The sequence below is a fragment of the Melampsora larici-populina genome, assembly GCF_000204055.1.
Source record: "Melampsora larici-populina 98AG31 unplaced genomic scaffold MELLAscaffold_10, whole genome shotgun sequence".
Lineage (NCBI taxonomy): Eukaryota > Fungi > Basidiomycota > Pucciniomycetes > Pucciniales > Melampsoraceae > Melampsora > Melampsora laricis-populina.
Window position 1 is genome coordinate 1,391,263 of NW_006768774.1, and position 26,801 is coordinate 1,418,063.

The 26,801-nt window shown below is 41.6% G+C and overlaps 6 protein-coding genes across 6 annotated transcripts; 5 read left to right on the top strand and 1 right to left on the bottom strand.

Moving 5' to 3' along the window:
* Positions 1-1,275: 1,275 nt before the first annotated feature.
* Positions 1,276-3,009, top strand: MELLADRAFT_71348 (uncharacterized protein; the record flags this gene model as incomplete). The annotated part of the gene is made up of 2 exons (XM_007407739.1): positions 1,276-2,062; positions 2,154-3,009. The coding sequence occupies 2 exons, from the start codon at positions 1,561-1,563 to the stop codon at positions 2,276-2,278; spliced, it is 627 nt and encodes a 208-aa protein (XP_007407801.1).
* A 1,718-nt stretch (positions 3,010-4,727) lies between these two features.
* Positions 4,728-7,560, top strand: MELLADRAFT_47660 (uncharacterized protein; the record flags this gene model as incomplete). The annotated part of the gene is made up of 8 exons (XM_007407740.1): positions 4,728-4,877; positions 5,126-5,306; positions 5,385-5,487; positions 5,555-5,984; positions 6,114-6,275; positions 6,455-6,506; positions 6,573-6,814; positions 6,879-7,560. The coding sequence occupies 8 exons, from the start codon at positions 4,869-4,871 to the stop codon at positions 6,942-6,944; spliced, it is 1,245 nt and encodes a 414-aa protein (XP_007407802.1).
* An 859-nt stretch (positions 7,561-8,419) lies between these two features.
* Positions 8,420-8,788, top strand: MELLADRAFT_61609 (uncharacterized protein; the record flags this gene model as incomplete). Its single annotated transcript, XM_007407741.1, has 1 exon — positions 8,420-8,788. The coding sequence occupies one exon, from the start codon at positions 8,420-8,422 to the stop codon at positions 8,786-8,788; it is 369 nt and encodes a 122-aa protein (XP_007407803.1).
* A 1,988-nt stretch (positions 8,789-10,776) lies between these two features.
* Positions 10,777-11,738, top strand: MELLADRAFT_84396 (uncharacterized protein; the record flags this gene model as incomplete). The annotated part of the gene is made up of 2 exons (XM_007407742.1): positions 10,777-11,338; positions 11,416-11,738. 2 exons carry the CDS (start codon positions 10,777-10,779, stop codon positions 11,736-11,738), a joined length of 885 nt encoding a protein of 294 aa, XP_007407804.1.
* Positions 11,739-19,569: 7,831 nt separating this feature from the next.
* MELLADRAFT_104701 (uncharacterized protein) lies at positions 19,570-22,298 on the top strand (the record flags this gene model as incomplete). Its single annotated transcript, XM_007407743.1, has 11 exons — positions 19,570-19,663; positions 20,235-20,259; positions 20,343-20,346; positions 20,444-20,648; positions 20,728-20,830; positions 20,898-21,309; positions 21,403-21,568; positions 21,636-21,658; positions 21,771-21,849; positions 21,917-22,158; positions 22,233-22,298. 11 exons carry the CDS (start codon positions 19,570-19,572, stop codon positions 22,296-22,298), a joined length of 1,419 nt encoding a protein of 472 aa, XP_007407805.1.
* A 944-nt stretch (positions 22,299-23,242) lies between these two features.
* MELLADRAFT_77271 (uncharacterized protein) lies at positions 23,243-26,051 on the bottom strand (the record flags this gene model as incomplete). The annotated part of the gene is made up of 7 exons (XM_007407819.1): positions 23,243-23,674; positions 23,777-24,004; positions 24,078-24,366; positions 24,439-24,686; positions 24,773-25,645; positions 25,733-25,925; positions 26,007-26,051. 7 exons carry the CDS (start codon positions 26,049-26,051, stop codon positions 23,550-23,552), a joined length of 2,001 nt encoding a protein of 666 aa, XP_007407881.1.
* Between the last annotated feature and the right edge of the window lie 750 nt (positions 26,052-26,801).

A 26,801-nucleotide genomic window follows, 5' to 3' on the forward strand; every position in this document is an offset into this window, starting at 1 on the left:
GGGCCGATTTGCTTGAGGTTTGCTGGAAAATGACTTTAGATAAGGTTTATTTACAATCCACGATACCCCCCCCTTTTTCACAAATGTTATTGTACTCAAAACACCGCTCAACAAGTAGGACGGAACGACAATTTAACACGTCATGATTCGCAGAGACAAATTCCGTGGTGTAGATAGACTTAGCCGGGTGAACCAAGCCAAGTACACCAGGCGATCACGGACATGCGAGAATTGGCTGTGTCAAAGAGGCAGCGTCAAGTCAGCTAAGTATGCACCCTTGACTCGCAGCCTGGAGGCAGGCGTCCCTCGAAGTGCCCTCACACCTCCTCACACTGCCTTCCTTGGCCGTTGGACAGCCAAGAGTCCTCCACGAGTGAAAGCCTGAAAGCCCTCGTAGGAGTAAGGCTGAACAGAAGCAGAAGAAAGGCGGTTTCACGCGACCGACCCGACCTCCCACCCCACCGAGATGACCAAATTGCTCATCATAATCATGATGAATCATCACCCGATCAGACGAGATCGGGTAAGGTTTTTAGTGATCCTTGATTTTTTCCCTTTCCCTATGATTGGTCCCTACCCTTATGTACATATATCAAGAGCAAATTTGTGTGAATTGATTTGTAAATAAATCATCTTTAGCTTGACTAAATCGGTCGTCATTTCTCGCTTCTTGATCATAAAATTGAAAGGGCTGTGCCTGTGAAAGTGAATCACAATCACGATATGCGAGTCAGATTTCTGACATTTTTAGGGTGTGTTCAAAAGAACTGGTTGATCAATGATTTTTGAACTAAAACAAAACAAATATATAAGGGCTACTCTGGGGATACCAACCCAAACCATTCTCCCTTGGTTGATCAAAAGCACCATTATTATTATTCTCATAGAACTTGCAACAAACTCTGATCTGAATCCAATCAACCTGCTGCTTAACTCATATTAATAATTCCGGTTCAAAAACAACATCTCAGCTGATAATAATTGCGATTAGGTTGTCCTTGTGGTTTGGCGATCGTAGCTGGACTGACCTGAAATAGTAACCAAGATAGTTGATAGGGTAAGTTGTATTTTCAAGTTAGAATACATGCATGTTAACTTTTAAAATTAACTGACTTGAAAAATGGATTGGTAATTTTTTCACTAAAGTAGACTTAAATTTTGAAAATTAAATCAAAAGTGTTCCTTTAGTTCCTTTTTAATCTTGATTTTAAAATTAAATTAGAATTTAAATTTTAGAACCCCAGTCTGAGAGTCAACTCGTTCGACTCAGTCCTTGTTCTTCTTCTCTTTTTAAAATTAGATTGCAATCTCTTCAAGTTTACCAATTCGGTCATCAAACGTCACAACTTCAGTCTAAGCTTCTCACATTCAAATTCATCAACAATCTATCAAACTATAGTTCTTACTTCTAAACAGACAATCAAACAGAATCAATCTATTCCAATCCAATCTCATTACAATCTTCGAAACTTTTATCCATCTTCATATCTCTGTCTTACAATCATTCACCATCTTTTCAAACCTTTACCATCTAACTCATCACTTTACCCTCTCAACAATATGTCTTCAGTCTTAACAACCTCCAACAACGACCTCAGCCCAATGGATTTAACTCAACATCCTAATACTCCAAGTTCACCTACCGAGTCTGAACATAGCTCAAAAGCTGTCGAGATAGAACCGGAATTACTTGCTAGAGTAGCTGCACTTCAACGTACTGCGTTCTTAGGACTCGGTCAACAGGATTGGCCATTTTTGGCTCAAACCGCTCGTCTTTTGCAACTTCGAGACCAAGCCCCTGCGGTCTGTGCTGGCGAAGCTGCTGTCTTGATGTGTGACAAATCCGCTCCTCGTTGTTGGCGCGCTCGAGCTGCGGTCTATAGGGCTGAAGCATTGATGCGACTTGGTTTTGGGGCTGAGGCGAGAAGAGCTTTGACGAGCGCCGGTCGAATGTTGTCTGATTGGAGCGATATCCATACAAAATTTGAAGCTGAAGAACGTAGAGAAAGTTATCAAACCTTGGAAGCGCTGGTCGCTTGGAACGTCTCGATGGGTAAACTCAGTTGAGTATCACATGCCACATGATAACTCTTCCACGTTCCATTCACTGTCGTAAACGTTCGCTGATTTCGTGACTGTTGCTTTTTACACAGATTGGGGTATGGTCGACGGCGAAGAAGAAGAAGATATCGAAGAACCGATTCGTTCGGGACCATTCTTTGCTGCTGGCTGGCCCCTCTCTCATTCCCTCTCGGCATTAGATTTGAAGTGGTGTTGAACTTCATAGATCTTTTAGTCTTTCTCATCTTAGAGAGTCCAGTTTCGTTTCATCTTAACTTATCCATTTCGCATTGTGATGTGACATATTTAATTTTCCATATCAAGAGATTCTTTAGGCTCATCAGTCCAATTTAATTGCATTTAATTTTGATCGATTTCATCTTTCCGTTTCTTATCTTTCATTCTTATCATTATCATATTCTTTCCTTCATATCTTTTTGAACAGATTTCTTGTCAATCTTTTTTGGTTTTGGTTTCTTGATTTTCTGGGTACTTGCAGGATTTTTTGATTAGCCTACTCTTTTTTCCATCTCATATGTTTTTCTTTTCGTTCTTAGGTCATCAAAGAAGCTACTTTCCTTCACACATCCATCCATATAGCATTTTGATAAAAAAACAAAGACAAAAAAACAGTTTCCAATTGTAGATATTGCTTGTTGTGAGTTTTGGCTAATATGTGTTCTTTGTTGTTTGTTTTCACTTTTTTTGAATTTGATTCCTTGAAGCTCTTTTATCCTCTGAAAAACGCTGACACAGAGTGTTCAGATCTTACAAAGTAGAAGATGCTTTATCAAGCTAGACTTGTTTTTGAGCTCCTTTTTAACATTGATGTTGATTAATTTTTTGGGGGATTTTGCCTAATTTGCTAATTCTAGTTGTAATATAATTTGGCCATCGGCTCATTTCTTGCTGCATATAATTCATACTCATCCAGAGATTTAAAATCGCAACTTCCCTTTTACCTTTTTTTCTAAATATCCCTTTGGTTAAGAAGAGCCCCAGAACATAAAAGTATCAATAAAATGTGAGTTCGCAATCGTCTCAACAAACTATACCACATCAGTGTACACAACCTCGAAGAAGCACGCGATGATTGGACCCTTATATATAACATTCTTTGATGACTGAAGGTCAAGTATCCTTTGGCAAAGACGGTCAACAAGAAGGTCAACCACTTGATGTGCTGTTGACTTTCTTTTGCCGGACAACTGATGGGCGCAAGAGTTTTGGAAGCGCTCGTTGACCGTCAAGAGAAACCGATTTGTTTATCCTTCCAAAAACCTCTGCGAACATGATTCATAAATGCCTTCTTCCTTTGGCTTGAACCACTTCTCTTGAACTCATCATGTTGCATTTGAGATTGGTTTGTGAACAGGCCCTCATTTATAAACTTCATCAGAATACTTTGTTTGTGTCAGAATTCACGATCTCTCTGTTTTTGCTTTCGAGACGTATGCAATAACCCATTCTTTGCTTTTGATCTCCTCAGGTTCGTTTTTACCGATGTTCCAGCTACATAGATCCATCATTTTGGAGCTTCGAGACCGTTGAGCGATTACGTATGTCCGAAGTGGGTTGCTCCTTTCCTTCCTTCACGAATAGAAACCGGTTTGTTCATCCTTCCAAAAACCTCTGCCAACGTGATTTATAAATGCCTTCTTCCTATTAGATATACCACTTCTCTTGAACTCATCGTGTTCCATTTGACATTGGTTGGTGAACAGGCCCTCATTTATAAACTTCATCAGAATCTTTGGTTTGTGTCAGAATTCACGATCTCTCTGTTTTTGCTTTCGAGACGTATGCAATAACTCATTCTTTGCTTTTGATCTCCTCAGGTTCGTTTTTACCGATGTTCCAGCTACATAGATCCATCATTTTGGAGCTTCGAGACCGTTGAGCGATTACGTATGTCCGAAGTGGGTTGCTCCTTTCCTTCCTTTGAAATTGAACTATGCATGTATGTATGCACAAATTAGATGAATGGTATCGATCATCCATGTATCAATATGAGAGTGGGCTAGCACTTGAATCAAAATGACATGTATGGAGAAGATTGGATTAGATTTTGTACCTCGACTTCACTTTGGAATCCTGAGCACTTGAAAACTACATCAATCCCAGTGTTCCAGTTGCCATCGATTCGCCATGAGATTCTCCATGCGATGGCTTATATTTTCAGTCGCCGGGATTTTGTACGAAAGTCAATTATCAGCTTGCGCTTCCTCTCTACCGTCGAAGAATCAGCACTCGATCTCGCCGGCTTTACCCGATTACAGACCTGGGTGGCAGATGGATCCTCTGGCTACTCGCTGCGCCGATTTGAAGCATCTGGTTCCAGCTGCCATCCAGGAATATGCAATCGAAGTCTATGTTTCAGACCTGCACGGTTAAGTCACGACCCATCTATTATTTATACCCGTCATTTATTTGAAGCTAATGCTGCATTAGCTTTATATCGATTTCTTCGAAACATAACAGGACCTGGTAATTTTTCGGATCCAGATTCGAAAACAGTAGGATACAGAGCAGTGGTCATCAACTTACCGAGGTTCTGTAGATTTGGTGAGGCCAATTTAATTGTCTTTGTTTGATTGAGATGAACTTTACATCCTGTTGATCCATGAAAAGAATTTGTACGCAAATCATCATCAGGAGGCCATTTTAACACATCGAAAATTAGCCGGGTCCAATTTGAGGTTTGGCTACCTGTGGAGGACTGGAGTGGTAGATTTGCATTTGTTGGGAATGGTGGAGGTCAGCAACTTGATCATTTTACAAACTCATATCTCCAATGTGAATCCTTGATGCGATTCGTCCCAATATTCAGATTCAGGCGGAGTCAATTTCCCTGAGTAAGGACCGATTCCTCTCAGATCAGGATAGTGTGTTACTCATCTGCGTTATTGTTGCTTTTGCGTGGCTCGGTTCATGATAGCATGGTAAGCCATCACTCAACTCTACCCAGTTTCAAGCATTCGATAAGCTCATAAATTTCGTCCTCTCTGGCACGAATCTGTCGATGCTCGTCACTTCTTAGGGAATCCCGCTGTCAAAATACAAGTTTGCTGTCGCATCGACAAACACTGGTCATAATGGCACAGTAACCGATGGTACCTTTGCTATCTCTAATCCAGAATCACAAAACGACTTTGGGTACCGTGCCGTTCACCTCAGTACTATATTTTCAAAGGTGGTCGTTCAGAATTTTTACGCCAAAAAAGCTAAAAAGAGCTACTGGATTGGTTCGTCCTTTCGTGAATTTCTTGATCCTGGGATAATCTGTCACTAGCGCGCTAACGAACGAATTGAATTCTATTTAGGCTGTTCTTCAGGGGGTAAACAAGGGCTGAAAGAAGTACAAGCCTTTCCTGAAGACTTTGATGGCGTACTAGCAGGTGCAGCAGCGCAATGGTGGACTCATCTGTAATGTTCTGCTCTCTCATGTGTGCCGCACACTATAGCTGTTTGACTCTATGGACACTGTATAAAGGAATGGCTGGACGATGGAATCTAATCTACGCAATGCACCGACGACGGACGGGTTCATGAATGCGAGCGATTGGGCCCTTATTGAGGAACATACCCTGAAAGAATGTGATATGTTAGACGGCGTACAAGACAGAATAATTGGTAATCCGCTAGTCTGCAAGCCAAACTTTGATTCACTGCGATGTTCCCAAGACCAGCTGCGAAACGCGAGTAGCAATCTTGCCATACCGTCATGCCTGACCTCACAACAGATATCTGTAGCACGATCTGCTTTTGAGGATTGGGTCGATCACGATGGAGAATTCCTGTTTCCCGGTTTTACTTATGGCTCTGAGACATTTGGACCTATGGGGATGTTCATGAATGAAATAACATTGCCACTTGCCATGGATTTTTTCAAATACCAAGTATTGGTGAGTTGGATTACAAGAGTCACACATCTTCTTTCAATGTATACCAGATGATTTTCCGAGGAATTTTGACCTGTTATGGGACTCCGTATCAAGAATTTCACTTCCATCAATCTAGAGTACAAATTCACCCACGAAAGCCTCCTTGAGATGCGTCCTATTGCCGATAAAACAAACCCTGGGCAAACCAATGCAATTGATGGAAATATTTTGCCTTTCATCAATCGTGGAGGCAAATTGATGACATACACTGGAATGGCCGGTCAGCTCACATCTGTGTCCCCTTCCAAATCGATCACTGCTGATGACATGGTTTTTCATCATTCTAGATCCTCTCATTCCCAGCCGTTCTGTAAGTCACTCTGGCATATACCATCTTTTAAATCAGGAATTGTAAGACTTTGGAAGATGATCACTCTTCTTACGTTAACGTTCTTGGTGATTTGTGGACCGTGTTGCAATAGTCAATATGGTATCACGATCAGGTCAAGAAGACACTAGGACGAGACCCAAGAGAGTCCTACAGATTATTTCCAGTACCTGGTAAGTCTTATCTTTCCTCTAATCACCCCTTTCAAGAACCCAAGATCACCTAATCCGTTTGATTAGGAATGGGTCACTGCGGTGGTGGACCGGGGCCTACAAACATAGGCGCAGCCAGCCAAACCGAGCTACCTAGGAATTCAACTTTACAGTCATATTCTTTTCTTCCAGAAGACGATATGATGTTAGCATTGATAGAATGGACCGAAAATGGGAAAGCACCTGATCATCTCGTTGCAACAAAGTTTGTGAATGGTTTGAAGGATGAAGGGGTACAGTTCCAAAGGAAATTGTGTCCATGGCCATTGGTCTGTCTCAATCCTTTCATCCTCATGGATCCCTGCTCATCCAGATTTGTATATATTTTTGTAGGTTGCAAAATATAATGGCTACGGTGACTCAAACTCTCATCATAGTTATGAGTGCAAAGATCAGTAAATGAATACTCTGTGTTATACAAAACTTAAACAGGTAAAATACGGTTTGAGTCAGTGACAAATCTGATGCTTGTAAATTATGGATCTTGAACATAATGTATGTAGCTACTTCACCATCACCAGTGGTAACCTAGCAGAGAACCACATGCCAGACCATTTGTTGATGGATTGGGGCAAATAAGGACATGAGATAAAACATGGATGAGATGGAGAGAATATGATGGATTGGAAAAGGGAGAGAGGAAGTTTTTCACCTCTATGTAGAATTCTTCTAATTTGCAAATTGTTTTTTTCCTTATCTGAACTTTTTATCATTGTTATCCAAAATTCCATTTCCTCATGTCCAGATCATCTATCTGTTCAAATAGGTTAGCAAGTAGTATATTTCTTTTCATGGTCACCTTTTTAGTCACTTCTTATTGATCTCAGGTTCAAGTGTTTATGATCTCTCACTCCCGCTGTAATCCTCAACATGCTCTGACTTGAGCTGCTATAAAAGGTTCAAGGGTTCATTAGGGAGTGACAAGTTAGGAGATTTTTGCTTGGAATTTGTACAAGACAGACAAGTTTTTAAAATTTTACAGTGTTTTTTTTTCTGTGAATATATGTTTGACAGCATCTTGGACACCTAAAAAGATCCCCTGAATTCTTTATGTTTATAGTAAATTTTACAGTCTTGGAGAAGATGTTGTAATGTAAAGATACCTTAAAAAACACAAATTGAAACCCCCTATCATCTCTCATTCTCACCACATTCCTGAATGTGCTCTGAATTGAGCTGCTATAAAAGGTTTGAGGGTTCATTGTCTCTCACTCTCACTGTATTCCTGAGGATGCTCTGACTTGAGCTGCTATAGAAGTTTCACAAAGGAGAGCTAATGGGAATGTAGATGTCAAGAGTCCTACAATAAATATGAGAATCTATACCATGGGGGCGTCCTGTGCCCAAAAATAGGCAACCCAGTCTGAAAAGCACCAGGGCAAATTTTGGCCCATGGACAGGGCTCTCTGTTGCCAGCCTGCAAGCTTTAGATCGTCAACCCCGCAGGCCTCTCTCAGCAGCAGTAGGGGAACCCCAGGACCACACTGGAGCCACATGTGCCATTTTCCATCTTAAAATAGCCGGAAGAACGGCTATGGCTATTTCCCCCATCTTCCTTTTGGTGTAATATCCAAAAGTCTAAAGGCACCACACCAAAAATGCCCTCTGATCCATCACAATCTTGTCAATCCTATGCCAAAGACACACAACACCATCAGCGGATGAAAATTTCAGATGTTGAGTCAGTTTCTTCAGACCCCGCAAACCCCCATTTTCCATGTCAAGCGTGCAACACCCAAGGCATGTTGAATTACAAGCATCACATCAAAACATCTGCACATCAAATCAAAGTTCAGTGATTTGTGTCCCGACTGGCCACCAAAGACCAAATGCTGGTTGGCTTGGAAGCACATGGCCCCAACAACACAACCACAATGTCCACACCTTTGATGCAGTCAGGCCCTCTCTTTGAACCCAATCCCACCCCATCAGACACTCTATGTGATCCACCTTTGCCTCTCAGTCATCTTCAATTGCTGGACACATCCAAGTCTCTGGGCAATGGTTTTGGAAATCATCCAAATGCCAAAGATGATACAGATGGTCATATTTGCTTTGACATGCTGAGTCAGGCCCTGGAGAGCCTGGAAAATCTCAAACTTGAAGACAACAAGAGCAAATACTGTGAAGAAGAGGAAACACAAGACCCCAATCTCACAAGAGCCAGAGCTCAAGAGGCCATTGGTTGGCATCCATTCAAAAATAAGGAAGTAAGTGAGATGAACCCCCATGCATGCATATAGTATGATAACTGACCAACTCAACTGTGTCACTGAGCAGCAGGTACATGTCAAGCTCCCTGAATGGGCTATATTGAGAGAACTCACACCATGTCAATATCCTTGTAGCGCATTGACATGCACGCACAGAGAGTTTTGAAACAAATCTGAAAGTCTTTTGGTTGGATTTAAACTGAGATTGTTGTTGAGCACCCTTTTTGAATAGTGATTTGTTTATAACAATTACAGAATCCTTTGTCTTCAGCTGGGGTAAACTGACTGTCAACTTCCCAGTTGAGTTGTGGCACCTCTTTGATGGGTCTATACCGGGTCCAAGGAAAGATCTGTGTGTGTGCATGTTGACGTGCTACAAGTATCTTTCCACGGTGTCAAGGTGTGCCTCAAAAACAGGCTTGACATCTCTTTGTGCGTGTTCTGATCAAAATCTCTTACTGAGCAACTTTTATATTAAAAAAATATTTAAAAATAAATAAATAAATAAACATATTCACCAAACAAAAATTAGAAAAACAACCTCAAATATAACTAATGTACATTATATCTTTCTGGTTTCCTTTTTTCATACTTTCCCTGTACTTCTATTTTTACCTTTTTATTTTTTATTTTTTCTTACATCTATTCAATTGCTAGTGTCCCCAGAGCCCACGGAGGCACACATAGGTCCATTTCTGTGAAGTGTGGAAGCAAGTGTGTGGACAGGAGGAGTATCACAACACCCTGTGACACATTATCAAGAGGTGTCACAGATAGTTAGCGTTTGGAGTGGTGGAAAGAGATAGTCAAAGTTTTTCTCTCTATTCCACCACTCTCATACTTCTCTCTCTCCGGATGCTAGAGATCCTCAGATTCCTTGAGATAGATCTCTTTGCTTTTCAAAAACCCGCCCCCCACCCGCATTGAGAAGTCCTTCTTCTCACGGGCTGTTCTTGTTCCAGAGGCAGGGAATGGAGAGGTTGGTAGGAACCAACCCTTCTACAGTTTCCCAGCCTCTGGGACCACCCCAAACCACAATCATGTAGGATGCGGGTCCCAGGAGTAAGGGTCCTGTGTTCTATAAGAACGTGGTAGGATGGCACATAGAAGTTTGGATGGACATCAAACTACGTTGAGTTCCTACAGGGACATGAAGGCCACGACTAGTGTGCACCTTCCTAGTCCACACCCAATAAGAAATGGACATTGATTATTTACCCCAATTAAATATTAAAACTACTGAACCTTTATTCAACAACATTTATTGATAAAAGTCAATTACAACTTTTGGCGGCTTTCATTTATTCTCATTTATTTCATTTTTTTGATTTTCCTTTTCTTATATATACTTCACCTTTTTTTCTCTATGTACAAGTGAGGCCGGGAAAGATACGACACCAGTTTACTCTGCTGGCCCCAACTGGTGTACTGGGCGGAGTAAACTGGTGTTGTACCTTTTCCGGCCCCACTTGTACATCTGTTTAAATTTATCTTACTCTCATCATGGCTGTTGCTCTTTGTATCACAGCTGATCATATGGATGGATCAAACAGGGTGGTTATGACTCAAGTTATCTATATAGTGGGTATTGACACATGCATATTCATGCACACTCATCATTTCAAGAAAACCAATATATGGTTTTCAGAGGGCCCAGGATATGTGGTTCACTTGTGAGTTTGAGCTCCACCAAAGCACCGCCAACATAGATGCCTCAGATTGAGAGATCCAAGGTATTGTTGGATGCAAATACTCAGGCGGATCTTATCTGAGGTTTCTGTCCAAGGTATCATTATGCGCCAAAGATTCCCTCAGATAAAAACCTCAGAAAGCTCTTGTCCAAGGTTTCAATTCCAAGAATTCCACACAGCAGATATGATATATCAAATATTGACAGATACCTGGTATTGTCTGTGACCCAACTATCTGGAAATTTTGGGCTTTCTCTTGGTTGTCTTGAGTATTTTGGGAAACTCTAACTAACAAGTTTCTTATTACTAAATTTAGAAACATCCGAGATGGCTAATAAACGACAAAAACATTGTTGCAAATCAACTGAGATCAAACACAAACAGGATCATCGAGATCACTTGTTATTGAGGAGTACTGAGAAGAAATCAAACATAATTCTTCACACTCCAAAAATAATTGAGACTCCAAATGAATCAACATTATCTGACCAATCCAAAGCCCAAGCAGAGTACAAAGAGAAAATCAAAGAGAAGTTTGGTCTCCCTCCTGATACAGACTTTATTCACCAAGCAGATCATGGTCAAAACAATATACTCAAGTTGAAATATGGAATTGTTGTCATACTCAATATGTCAAGGACAAAGATGATTGCTGTGATCTGTTTCAATGAACAACAATACACTGAAGATGATGGAAAGCGTATTCAGACTGAGGCTAGTGAGAGACTCTTCAAGCAATTTGAGAAATCAATGTCAACAATGTATCAACATGGAACTGCACAAAATAAAATCAGAACTAATGGATCAACAATCAGAGTCAAGAGAAACAGAAGAGGTGATATGTTTGCAATTGGAATGAGACCTGGGTATCTCAAAGGAGTTGCTGGAGGTAAGTTTGTGATACTGCTTATCAGTTATTTCATTTCTGATTTTGTGGGATCTCAGGACTGTATCACATCATTTGAGTGACAGCTCATTCAGTGCTACTTATGGACAAAGATCTCAGATGTCAAAAAAATCTTCCATATATCCAGCAATTTCTAGCTGGACAATTCTCTTCTCTTGCTCTTGGTGCCTTTCAATCCAATGTTGAGCTCTGTGCTAAATACAGTAATTTTTCATGGGCTTCTATATTTTTCTTCAATTCACTCAATGGAAATGTGTTTGGAGCCAACTTTGGCATGACTCACAACAAATGGAACAACACGGCTCACAAGGATCCCCATGCAACTGGGTATTCTTTTGGACTATTTGTTTTGATTAAACGCTTGACAGGAAAGCTTTATTGATGTGGTAAGAAATCATGACTTGAAATTTTGATTACCAAGCAGAATCAAAACAAAGGGTCCATTGTTTATTCACTTCCAGGAACAAAATTATAAGAGAAGATCAAAAAGAATAAATGGTGTTGTTGAGATGGTTTGGGCCACCAATGTCAAACACCAAACCACAGAATCCACCACTCACGATTCCGCTGGCCAATGTATCAACCCAAAAGATGCCATAATCACTTGATTTGTGTCATCATGTCAAGTTTCAAAGTCAATTGTTTCACAGATCAATGGAAATAGAAAGTTAAGAGGTAAAATGAATGAAGAAGAGTCGCAAAGCTTTTGTAAAACAAAGGTGAAAGATTATATCATCAACATTAAACATAAATGCCAATTACTCAGAAAAATAAATAGAAACAGGGAAATAACAATCTTGTATCTACTTATAAGAATTCTTTTGAAATTTGATCTCAGTCATTCTTCATCACAAAATTTCACATGAAATTTACTCTAAGTTTTTCTCAACTTCTTTGTCAGTTGGTAATGTTGCTGAGAGGAAATCAACCTGAATGACCAACTCATCATTCAACAGTTCAAATTTTACCTGAAGCTACTGCTGTGTTGCAGCATTGATTTCCAACAAATGTACAAAGAAGTGCTTGGGGATCAATGATGCCTGTCAATCAGCCCTACTTGTACGTGGCAAGAGTCAAAGGCTGTGCCTACAGACTGACAGTAGTGCTTCTACCAGGCAAGATTCTCTGTCTACACAGGATTCAGACAAAAGGACAGGAGCTAGTCAAGTTGGCTGATGGGCAGTGTCTCAAACCATCTTCTCAATGATCCTGATGTTTCAATAATTTCATGAATTCCAACTCTTTCAAGTGGTTGAGGACTTGTATGCAGGTATGAAGTTTGATCTCTGTATCACCAAGCTGATACCAAAACGTCTCTTTTAGATTGTTGTAAGATTTTTGTTTGATGGACAAAGCACTACTCCTTAAGATGTGTTGATTAAAAGTTCTGGGTTTTCTTCAAAGCATTCACATCCAATCTCTAGATGTGGGAACAATTTGTGATGCACAGTTAAGGGTGCGCTCACTAAAGGAATTTCTGACCAGAAATCACTTTCTGTAAATTTTTTAGGACACCACTATTTATCGCCTGGTTAAGAAAAACCCATCGCCCGACCCGTTTGGGGCATTACCCGAGATTGACCGACAAAATTTCAGATACTCAGCCAACATTTGGCTGAGTCGGACCTGCAGGGCTACTGCAGGGCTCATACCACCAGCGTAGTCCCACGCATAGGCCCCTTTGGTCATCTTTGGCGCCCCTTATAACCTCAAAAGGGCACATAGACGGTTTCTACCGTCATGAAACTTCCCAAAAGGGCTATTGCTGCTATTTACGCCCGAGAGCGCTCAAGCCGTGACCCAATAGGGGTGGGCTGAGCACAAGAGCACAAAGAGAGAAAATATCAAACTCCCTTAAGAGGTCTACTCCAGCCTTACAACACGTTTTTGTCCTTGTCCATCCACTTTCAAACTTCTTCATTCACACACACACACAACCTTCCACAAACACTGCATAACTTCTTCATCAATCAACTCAGATCTTCTCATTGCTTCCAACCACTGCATACATACAGCTGTATCAGTCACCGCCAAACCTTAAGTCCTTGAACCACGTTGTAATGTCAAACCTTCCGCATCCAAGCTTCACCCGGATGGAAGAAACTCCAAACAACGACTACCCTCATCCCCACACTCCCAATAACCCCTACCCCCATACCAATAATTACGCATACCCCCCTCCCCAAGGACCCCCTCATCATAATCAATATCTACCACCTCATCACCCTTCCGGCTATTGGTTTCCACCTCCCGGCTCATATCCACATCCTGGGATGTTCCCTACCTCGGCCACTTTTGGATATCCTCCACCTGTTGTTCCTTCTGGCCAACTTCCAATGGGAATTAACCAAAGTAGTTGGCCTTATTATCAAGCTCCGATGTTTCCCAACACAATGAATCCACCAAACACAATTCCTTACTTTCACCCAGTACACCAACCTGTCCCAAACCATCAATCAATGATTGATACGACTAATACTCCCTCTACTACCTCCTCTGCAACACCTGCAATCACCATCACACCAGCTTTGACTCCAAACACTTCGAACATCCAAACACCTACCATCATCTCGACAACTGCCATCGCTCCATCTTCAGAGAACCCGGCCCCTGTTCTCAATGTAACCAACGTGGTCGAGGCAATTGAGGAAGAGGAACAAGTCCCCCACGAAAGAGACGCCGAATGGCCCCCGATTGGTAGGTCCAATCGTCAGCCTACTCACACATCACGTCTTCTTACTGTTTCTTTCACTTCTTCCTCTAGGGGCTGTACTAATTCGGATGCTTTGCTCACCAAAGGTGGGAAAGGCATTCCTCGAAATGCAGAATGGTTTAATGTACATGTATGCAGTTGCACGGCATCAAGGCTATGCATTTTTGATCAAGAGTCATAAAACAGAGAATAAGAACACTGTTTGGATTTACTTACAATGCTCACTTGGTTTTAAGAAAGCTGGCCACAAACCACCATCACAAGCTAAGAAACGATCAGCATCATCGAAGAAGACGGGTTGTTTGTTCGAGGTTTCCCTCAATTACCGATCCAGCAGAGATCGCTGGATAGTCAGTCAAGATCTGAAGAACCCTTTGAAGCATCGCCATAACCACGATCTGTTTGAACAACCTCATGATCTCTCTGTTTACCGCCGATTCACTCCCAAAAACTTAGATCAAATTGACCTATTGGGATCTGCTGGATGTCGAGCATCCCAAATTAGATCCCTGCTCAACATCGAACCGGGATCTCAACCCCTCGTCCGTGACATACACAACGTCCGAAGTCAAACGAGAACCAACTGGCTCAATGGCCGTACTCCGGTCCAAGGACTTTTTGACTTGCTCACCGAAAGCAACTGGGCACATTGGAGTTTGACATCTGAAACAGGCACCTTGCTCAACCTCTTTTTTGCCAGTCCTTCTGCGATCTCCCTCCGTTGTTGATTTCCAACAGTTCTCGGGCTAGACTGTACTTACAAAACAAATCAATTTAACATTCTGCTACTGCACATTGTAGGTACGACCAACACTCATAAGTCTTTCACAGTCGCCATGTGTTTCATGAGCAGTGAAAAGGAGCCTCAGTACGAGTGGGCTCTGAACCAGCTCAAAAATGTCATCTTTAACAACGAGGACACTTCCACAACTGTACAACTACCTCAGACTTTTGCCACTGACGCTGAACCGGCACTTTTCAACGCAATTGGAACGGTTTTTCCAGATGCCACACACATCCTGTGTGTATGGCACATCAATCAGAATGTCGCTAAAAATTACAAATCCAAGTTCACTGATTCAGAATGGCCAGAGTTTTTGAAGTTATGGAACTTATATGTCTCATCTGCAACTACAGCTGAATACGATTCAAACCTTGAAGCACTTACAAAGGTAGCAGTTGCCCATGACGTTTTCGATTACTTACAAAACACATGGATCTATCGCAAAGAGAAGTTTGTGACCTTGTGGACATCGCAGACGCCTCATTTTGGCAATTCCTCAACATCTCGGGTTGAAGGAAGTCACTTCTGAGCAAAGAGATTCCTTGATGGCCGTAATAACGACTTCGTCACGTGCTTCAACTCGTTCAAGCGGTTCGAAGAACACCAAATCAGCGAAATCAACATCTCTGTCGGCATTGAGCAGACAAAAACATTGCAGGGTCTTCCTGATTTCTTCAAAGATCTCCATGGACATGTTTCGCACTACGCCCTCAAGAAGCTGAAGGAACAATACAACTTACTGCCTGATTCCATTCAAACGCCTTGCTCACACACTTTCAGAGGCGCTTGGGGCCTTCCCTGTTCTCATGAAATAGCCTCTCAACACGACCAAGTTGATTACCTTTCACCTAACCTAGTTCACACCCAGTGGCACCTCTTCATGGAAATTCCACTGGCGATTCATGAAGGACTATTGATGGCTGCAAGAACCAAATTCAAACATATCTTGGAATTACCTGAACAAACTCTGCGGAAACTATACGGTGAAATCACGTTACTTGAAACCAACCGTTACAGTCTCATACCAATCTTGAATGCCGTGGTGAAGAATGACAACCGTGGTCGACCAAGAGCTAACAAAGGTAAAGCCAGTCAAGGCAGTCAAGGCCGATGGAAATCACAACATGAAATCGACGAAGCAAGCAAAACTACTTGTGTTAGCAAATGTAGCTATTGCAAAATAGCAGGTCACAAAATCACCACTTGCCCATCACGTTCCTCTCAAACTGCCAAAGATCAACAACATGATTCATCTCAACATAATTCATCTTCTTTGCTAGCGATAGCCTCTCTTTCTGTTTCGGGATCATCAGGTCAAGCGTTAGCATCGACGTCTCAAGCTCATAAGGAAATGGAAGAGTTCCGAATGGATCACGATCTCTTTGTTGATGAGGAAGAAGTTGAAGAACAAAAATTTGAAGACGAAGCAATGCATGAATTGAATGAATCAGACTCGGACATCAGCTTAGAACATTCATCTGACTCACAATCCGAAATGGAAGACGACGAAAACCTTTGTCCCTTTTGTGACAACCCTCTCCCGAAGGCACCATCACACAAGCTCACTGAACTTAAGGCTCTCCTCTTAGCGATGCCTAACATCCGCAAAGGAATTGGCCGTCCAGGAGCAATGTCCCTCCCTGTGAGTACCAATCTTTTTTTTTGTGTGTCCTTCAAATAATCTGTTACCAACCCATCTGTTATGTTTCAGTTCACGCAAACTGCAGAATTCTGTGGTCTCCATCACGCCAAAACAGACCTGATTCCATTTGGGGTCAGCAAGGGATGGCCAACAGCAATCGATTTTATTGGATTATCAGAGTATGTCCAATCATCTATCTAAATATTTCTTCTCATTCCTCAAATATGGACTCATCCCTTGTCTGCCTTTTTTCTACCACAGCCGGATTAAGAAGCATTCAATGACTTTGAGCCAAATCATTCTCAGAGTCAATAAGTCAGATTTCTTTGAGGAGGCCAAGAAAACATGTGCAGGCGGCCGCAAGAAAGGTATTGATGCTCAAATGGATCAATTTGCGGTTGAACAACCTGGATAGTGAGTTTTACATCTATTCCCGGGTAAATTTTTTTCTAACCTCAGTCTTCTTGTTCCAGTTATGGATATCAAGGGTATGAGATCATAATTAGGACACTCGAGTTGCTTTTCATTACCGATCTCACCTCAGAATCACATCTTGATGGCGCAAGGGCCTCCCCCCTCTCTCCTCAAATGTTTCTTCGACAGGTTCTCATTCCGGAAATCTCCATCTCCTTGATTGCAGAAGATATGAATGTGAATCGAAGTGATCCCAACGTGCGAGCAACTCTGGAGGCTAGTCGGGCTTTTGGAGCCGCTGTCTTTCCACTTCCAGACGACATTGGAACCCACGATGGTGTGAAAACTTCGACAACTCAACATCAAAAGCGCCAAGCTTCATCTAAATCTAGATCATCTGCAAGCGCCAAAAGCACGCTGACAAAACCTGAGGAACAAAACCCGAGGAACAAAAAGTATTGAAACAACTGCCTAGGACAATTATTCCATTGATCAAGTCCATATTCAATCCGCCTGCGTATGGTAACTGTGGTTACTATGCTATTGCTGCAGCGCTCAATATTTACACTGAGGAGGCGTACATATCAGTTTGTAGTAAATTACTTGAAGAACTCGTTGCCCACAGGGCAGAGCACAAAGACCTTCTCTCAACTTCTAAAAGCCAAAGTGGAATGAAAACCAGACGTGCTGCCAAATCTTACGTGACCGAAGTCATCAAGGACCTACTTGTTCGACTTGGACCCCAGGGGCCCATATGCACTCAGGAGTACTGGTTACGCATGCCTTACTTAGGCTACGTTATAGCCAGTGCTTACAACCATCCCGTTGTACTTTTCGATCCACTCGAGGGAAATTGCAGTTCATTTTTTCCGTACCGCACACCACCTAACGACAAGGAACCTATCATCCTTGCATTCGTCAACAGTGACCATTTTGTGAGCCTTGGAACCGGGGGTAAATCAATTCCATTTCCTCATATATACGGGCAGTCCCCAACCATCAGCAAAACCCAAGTACCTGAGTGGATTGCTAAGTATCAAGACAAGATGGATATGTGGATTGGACAAGGCCAATGAACTCTTTTCTTGTTTTTTTTTTTCAATTTTTTGTCTCCTGTATGCTGTCTACCTGACATCCTTGAACTTATCATTCTTGAACTTATACTTACTATGACTATGACTATGATGTTTTGTATACAACGTTTTTGAACTTGTCTTCTACTACTAACTTGTATGCCCGCCGTTTATGAATATGAAATCCACCTGATGCTTATGCTATGCTTTCTTTACCATGCGCCACTCAATTTGTGCAGTGAGTCGAGTCTGAATTGAGAGCAAAGAGCATTTCATTGAATTGTGAGATTCTACAAGTACAAAATTGGCTTTGGAAGAGGTTGCCCGCTTTTTAAAAAAGCGGGCTATAATGAACGCTTTGCCCGGTGTCCGACCCGAAATGGGGCGACGGGGCTCGGACACCAGGCGATAAATAGTGGCGTCCATTTTTTAATGCAAAAATGAAACATGCACCACCAAATAGACACTTTAAATTTTGCAGAATGTGATTTCTCACCAGAAATTGCTTAAGTGAACGCGCCCTAATAAAGCTAGTTTCACAAAGAGATGCTGTTGAGAAGACATGTCTTCCGGACATTGGGTGCTTTGGATGATGAGCAGGAGCTGATTTTTCTCAGATCAGGAGAGTGTGATACTCATCTGTGTTATTGTTGCTTTTGGGTGGTTTGGTTCATGATAGTATTAGCATGGTAAGCCGTCACTCAACTCTAACCAGCTTCGAGCATTCGATAAGCTCATAAATTTTGTCCTCTCTGGCACGAATCCTTCGATGCTCTTCACTCGCTAGCGAATCCCGCTGTCAAAATACAAGTTTGCTGTTGCATCGACAAACGCTGGTCATAATGGCACGGTAACCGACAAACTTTACCCGTCCCTCTCCCTCGCGAACACTCAGGCTCAAGAGTGTTTGCGAGAGAGAGGGACGGGTTAAGTTTGAGTAACCGATGAGACCTTCACTATGCTTCTAGACGGCACCATTATTTTCTGCGGCGGCAGAATTTCAGTTGAAAATGACTGAACTTCTTTTGCCAGCTTTGTCAAATTTGACTTGACCACTCCTGATCTGCATTTTGGCCGCGCCTTGTCACATATGATGTCAGTCACCAGTGACTGAAATACATACCTCCTGACCAATTGTTACTGCAGCCTAACATTAATCAAAGATCATTTGACTATTGAGAACATGGATTGCCAAGGATTCGCTGAAGAAGAGGTCACGAAGACAAGGGATCGTCGCGGGAAAACCCTCATTGTTTCAAATCTATCAACTTGAAAAAAGTAAAAGACTCAACAAAACCCGAAGCCTTTGTTTCGCGTTGGGTGTGATTTTCAAGAAAAACACCTTAATTGTACATGGAACAGCTGTAGCTGTGCAAACTTGAACGCTGGTGCTCTTTCCTTCACGCACTCTGTAAACTGAAACAAATACAACTGGTCATCCATGAATCAATAGGAGAGCTGGCCAGCACTTCTTTAAAATGAAAGGTATATGAAGGATTAGAATGGATTTGCCATCTCAGCTTTTGTTCAAATCATAAACACTTGCTGATAAGATCGAATTCAGTGATCCCAATATATTGTTGTACAATGGAATTTTCCATTCGATGGCTTTCATTCTCACTCGCGGTGATTTTATTCGGTTGTCAATTCTCAGCTTGGGCTTCCTCTGTACCTTCGAAGAGTCAGCACTCGAGCTCGCAGGCTTCACGTGATCGCAGTGCCGAGTGGCAGGCGGGTGATGCCGCTACTCGCTGCGCCAATCTAAAGCATCTGGTCCCAACCGCCATCAACGAAACTACAATCGAAGTCTACGTTTCAGAATTGCACGGTGAAGTCATGCCCCATATGTATAATCTTCTACCCTTTGGTCTTTTGAAGCTAATACCACATGGGCCTGGTATCGATTTCTTTGGAATATAACAGGGCCTGGTAACTTTTCAGATCCAGATTCACAAACGATAGAATACAGAGCAGTGGTCATCAACTTACCAAAGTTCTGTAGATTTGGTGAGCTTAGGTTCAGGTCGAGATAAGCTTCACATCATGTTGATTTAAGAAACCTATTCGTATTTAAACCATCAGGAGGCCATTTTAACACCTCGAAAATTAGCCGGGTCCAATTTGAGGTTTGGTTACCTGTGGAGGACTGGAGTGGTAGATTTGCATTTGTTGGGAATGGTGGAGGTAAGTGATCATTTTACAAACTCATATCTCCAGTGTGAATCCTTGATGCGATCCGTCCCAATATTCAGATTCAGGCGGAGTCAATTTCCCTGAGTAAGAACCGATTCCTCTCAGATCAGGAGAGTGTGATACTCATCTGCGTTATTGTTGCTTTTGTGTGGCTCGGTTCATGATAGCATGGTAAGCCGTCACTTAACTCACCCAGCTTCAAGCATTTGATAAGCTCATAAATTTTTTCCTCTCTGGCACGAATCCATTGACGCTCATCACTTGTTAGGGAATCCCGCTGTCAAAATACAAGTTCGCAGTCGCATCGACAAACACTGGTCATAATGGCACAGTAACCGATGGTACCTTTGCTATCTCTAATCCGGAGTCACAAATCGACTTTGGGTACCGTGCCGTTCACCTCAGTACTATATTTTCAAAGGTGGTCGTTCAGAATTTTTACACCAAAAAGGCTAAAAAGAACTACTGGATTGGTTTGTCCCTTCGTCATTTCGTTGATTCTTAGATAATCTTGTCACTAGCGCGCTAACGAACAAATTGAATTCTATCTAGGCTGTTCTTCAGGGGGTAAACAAGGGCTGAAAGAATTACAAGCCTTTCCTGAAGACTTTGATGGCGTATTAGCAGGTGCAGCAGCGCAATGGTGGACTCATCTGTAATGTTTTGATCTCTCATCTGTGCCGCACACTATAGCTGTTTGACTCTATGGAACCTTTTTGCAGGAATGGCTGGACGGTGGAATCTAATCTACGCAATGCACCGACGACGGACGGGTTCATGAATGCGAGCGATTGGGCCCTTATTGAGGAACATACCCTGAAAGAATGTGATATGTTAGACGGCGTACAAGACGGAATCATTGGTAATCCGCTAGTTTGCAAGCCGAACTTCGATTCACTGCGATGTTCCCAAGACCAACTGCGGAACGCGAGTAGCAATCTTGCCATACCGTCATGCCTGACCTCACAACAGATATCCGTAGCACAATCTGCTTTTGAGGATTGGGTCGATCACGATGGAGCATTCCTGTTTCCCGGCTTTACTTACGGCTCTGAGACATTTGGACCCATGGGGATGTTCATGAATGAAATAACATTACCACTTGCCATGGATTTTTTCAAATACCAAGTATTGGTGAGTTGGCTTACAAGAGTCACACATCTTCTTTCAATGTATACCAGATGATTTTCCTAAGATTTTTGACCTTTTGTGGGACTTCGTATCAAGAATTTCACTTCCATCAATTCAGAGTACAAATTCACCTCAGAAAGCCTCCTTGAGATTCGTTCTACTGCTGATCAAACCAACCCTGGGCAAGCCAATGCGATTGATGGAAATATTTTACCTTTTATCAATCGTGGAGGCAAATTGATGACATACACTGGAATGGCCGGTCAGCTCACATCTGCGTCCCCTCCTAAATCTATCATTACTGATGACATGGTTCTTCATCATTCTAGATCCTCTCGTTCCCAGCCGTTCTGTAAGTCACTCTGGCAGATACCATTTTTTAAATCAGGAATTGTAAGACTCTGCAAGACGATCACTCTCCTTACGTGAACGCTCTTTGTGTTTGGCGGACCGTGTCGCAATAGTCAATATGGTATCACGATCAGGTTAAGAAGACACTAGGAAGAGATCCAAGAGAGTCCTACAGATTATTTCCAGTACCCGGTAAGTCTTACTCTTTCCTCTTATGACCCCTTTCAAGAACCCAGGATCATCTAATACGTTTGATTAGGAATGGGTCACTGTAGTGGTGGACCGGGGCCTGCAAACATAGGTGGAGCAAGCCAAAAGGAGCTCCCTAGAAATTCAACGTCACAGTCATATTCTTTTCTTCCAGAAGACGACATGATATTAGCATTGATAGAATGGACAGAAAATGGAAAAGCTCCTGATCACCTTGTTGCAACAAAGTTTGTGAATGATTTGAAGGATGAAGGGGTACAGTTCCAAAGGAAATTGTGTCCATGGCCATTGGTTCGTCTTAATCCATTGATCCAGACGTATCATCAGACATTCCTGCATATTTAACTTGTGGTTCGTCTTGATAGGTTGCAAAATATGATGGGTATGGTGATACAAACTCTCATCATAGTTATCAGTGCAAAGATCAGTAAACAAACAATCTACACTCTACAAAAGTTTAGCTTTGGATAAAACCCTCTAAACTCTTGTGGTTGGATCAGGTCAACGATGTGATTTCAGATAGTGTATACATTGTGGAGAGGTCAAGGGATTATAAACGCTCTGGATCCTACAGTAAAACATCAGTACCTATCATCTTGTATCCCTTTCATCTTAGCAATTCACTCAAGCCAAGCTACAAGGGTGCATGTGCGATAAATGGAATTAGATCCGCTAGATGTATTTTCGTCTGTTCTGTTGTGGATTGTTTCATCTCTTTACTCTGCCTTAGTCTTATGCTGTTTTTCTGTGTGTGCTACGTTCGTGAATTTTATTGCAATACTAGTTGTGTGAAACACGAATTTGATTGTGTGACATTGTTTGCGGCAAAATTTGTTATGTCAAGGATTGTGTTTGATAACTGGTTATCTCTGTGATGATGGTTATGATGAATCTACCTTTTTATTAGGATAGGAAGATATTTTGGAGAGTGGAAACTTTTGATGTACACTGATAAGTTTAGATGTACACTCATCATAAGTTGTTTACGGCTTAAACTTCTTTGATTGTATCCTTGTTGAATCAAAAATCTTCTTCCCCGTATTCATGTGCAAGAGATCCATTATCTGTTCTGATCAGTCTTGTTAAATTTTTGTCCTTGAGGAGAACTTTCAACCTGGAAGTTAACTTGATGCGATTGTAGTTATGGTAAGATGCCACCACAACTTTTGGCTGAGGTTATGATTTACCTTTGACAATTTTTCGTGGACCCCCCGCATTGAGGTCAATAACTTGTAGTAAATAGGACAGCATTCATGGTTCACAGACATATTGACCTCTAGACTAATTAAGAGGCAACATTGGAAGCTATGGTCAAGTGATGAAAGCGATTCTAAAACCATCAGCCTCCATTGTAAGTGAATTTAACACTAATGATGCCATGTCAAATTGATTCTATGCATACATATTCATTTCAAAGTGAAACCAATCAGATGACGTGAGTGTTTATAAAAAAGCATAGAAAAACAATCAATCAAAATGCAAGTCTCAACAAGTACAAGTTCTCAGTGTTTTAATATTCTCAAATAAATAACCAGAAGTGAAAAATTAATGCTTAAACAAAAAAAAATGTGTATGAATCAAGTGTTCAGATAAAGATCAGCAAGATGATAGATGTCTTGAATTAATCGCATTTAGATCTTAAAGTCTATATGAAATCATAAGAAATAACGAAGATGAATTCTTCAAATCGGTAAATCTTCGTCATGTTCGTCTCTTAGCATTATGTCTACTTCTGCTTGACTGTTAGTTTGTGAACCGATTTTTTGGGCTCGTTTAAGAACTTCATTCACATTAGGCAAGATCCGATCTGTCAGGGTGAAAAGAAGAATAACAATTTAAGCAAAGCTTTGAAAATACATTTCCCTCGTCTTGCGCTCAAAGAAGAACAAAAGAGGGGTGCTGTCTTTACCTTTTCCGACTATCGCCAGAATTCCAGCCTTTTCAAATCGTACAAGTCGATTTGGTATCACATGACAAATCCAAACCTCTACATCTCGCATTTTGTATTCAACGACAATCTCTTTGAAGATCTGTAATGCTGAAGCATCAATCTTTTCTACATCACCAAGATGAAAGACTAGCATTCTAGTTTGATCTCTTTCTCTTTCATCAGAAGGATGTCGTCTACGATATCCGTCTGTAGCCAAAAAAAAACATCCAAAAACATCTTAGTTCAACCGTCTTAGTTTCAGTATAGCTCATTCACATACACATCTCTAGTCGTCTCAGTTTTTCTTTCAGGCGACCGGCGTTAGCGAAGCTGAGTGATTCTCGGATTTTGACAATTAGTACTCCCGGAATTTCATCATCTGTTTCAAGTTCGGCTTCGGCCTCATGTCGAAGTGGATCAATAGGCTCCCAGCTTTGAGAAATAGGATCTTTTCCTAATATCCTAACTCTAATAGCTGTAGCATCTTTGATAGTCAACACCATACTTACAGCCACAGACATGATGATACCTGTCTTGACTTCATATACCAAAGTGATCAAAAAGGTAAACTAAAATCACGGAACCAAGATCATCAGTCACCAAACCTCTCATAACGAAAACCAGAAAATAGATATACTGACAGTCATCAACGCTAGTTCCGTCCAACCTCTAAGTTTCCAAAAGAAAGCCAGATCTTCTGGAAGTTCTGAGATCAAATGGAAAACTACCATTGTGACCACTACGGCTAATACACATTTCGGCAAGAAGAATAGATAATCGAGTAAGAAGTAAGTTGCAAAGAGAATCGTCAAGCCGGTGATGACCGAAGCCATTGGAGTTCTTGCACCAGTTGAGGCGTTAAGTCTGCTACGGGTGATTGAGCCATATGCTAGGCGAGTGAAGATTCATATGAGCGAAATGGGATAAGAGTGGGTTATGTGTATTCAGGTAGGAAATAAGGATTGGACCACGTGCCTGGCATATCACCACTCACGAATGAGGTCACGATGTTGGCTGCACCTAGTGCTACTAATTCTCGATTAGGACTGATAGGATAATGAAACCGAGACGATTCTCCTTTAGCCGCCACGATCGAATCCACAAATCCACAGATACAAATCGTGATGGCAGTCCCAAGAGTATCTTTAAGGAGATGTTTATCAATTCCACGCCATGGAAGACCTAATTTAACTTGACTTGCATGTATACTTCCTACTACTGCTACACCGTGTTGATCCCAATTGAAGATATCCGTAAGTGCAGCGGCTAAACCGGCGATGATAAGAATATCTGGTACATATTTCAATAGAGGTAGTCTGGAGCGACAATAGACAGTCGTTTTGAAAGACCGTATGGCGATCAATGCACAAAAGCTGACTAGACTGATTAAACAACTCATTCGATGACTCGATTTGAGGTTAGAGAGGGTCCATATCAATTTTTCAACCGCTCCTTCTGATGAGATCCCTTGAGCATGTTCAAGAGCTGAGAGTCCTAAGATAGGAATCAATTGTTCGATTGCAATCACAATTGCTATAGCAGATACGAATCCGCGTAGAAGAGCACGAGAAAGGATCGCGTCCAAAAATCCTAAACGGAAAAATCCAAAAAGGAAAGTGATCAGACCACTTTCAAATGTAACAATCGTTGAGATTGTGACGGCTAGTTGAAGAAGTTCATCATCTGAAGGTGCGAAATCCGAAGGTGAATGTAATTGTCGATGTTGGACGAGTTGTTTGACAAGTTGGCCTACTAAGAGTGATAATGCAGCTTCAGGTCCCACTGATACATGACGACCAGTACAAAGTAAAGGATATGTGATCGCAGGGATAGCAGCCGAGAAGAGACCTACGATCGATGAAGTTAAGTCATCAGAAGTCATCATTAGCCAAAGGTGATCGATTAAAGGTCTCCAGAAGTTCAAGAAACACGTACCATTGACAGATGGGATCCCAGCTAATTGTGAAGCATAACCAATTGATTGAGGAATAAGTAAACAAGCCAAAGTGACACCAGCCACTGCATCTTGAAGGAAATCATCACTAGAATAAGACGGGATCCATTCGAAAGCAGGAATATAATATCGTAGTCGTTTATAAGCTATTTGTAACTTTGGATTTGAAGTTGTCTTGATAATAACGAAGATATGAGTTTCAGTTTATAATGTGATTTAAAAAGGATACGAGTTCATGAATGTTCAAGTACTTACTGTTGGAGAGAGTAAAGAGCTTTGTTCGTTTGGTGGACTGGTCATAGTTCTTTATTTGATGAGAATCGGTTTAGAGATCAAGATTCAAACTCAACATTCTTCATTTGAGGATGGAAGTTTAATTGACTTTACAAGTTACATGTGCACATATTGCAATACTGTCACAATTGCATCGAATGCTCATGGTCTACTCTCACGTTCCCAATCCATCTCCCTACAACTTCAAGTGGTACCACCTCATGACATTTTTCGTCCCAATTCTGCTCGCTCTTCGTCGACTTGTAGCCCACTTTTGTGATACTCAAAACGCACCTATCAAACACGAGGTCATGCTGATTCATAATGGAGATCCCTTTGGACGTCATGATGAAGCAATCCATTGTCACGTAAATATTTTGGAAATGGAAAGGAAACTTGGTACGATTCACACGAGAATTGGAATGTCTCGAGGGTACATCCAGGGAAATGAACCGATAAGTGATGCAGATGATAGAATAGCAGATGGTAAAATCAAGATGAAGGGTGAATGCAGGGGGGTTGTTCACTTGGCTTTCGAATCCCTTATCGTAGCATATAGGGAAAAGCTTATAGGTGGAGTTTCCAAGCACTTGCTTCGAAAATGCTTGGTCAACTAGGCAAAAAGGTCAAGATGACTCATTCTTCCGAGCTTGCAGGAAGATCAATGTTTACATTTGCTATATAAGTAAGACACACCTCCAATCCCTCTACCTTCTCTCAAACAATTATCAGTCAGTTTCACCACGTCTTATCATCTCCCCGTAAATACCCTACAAT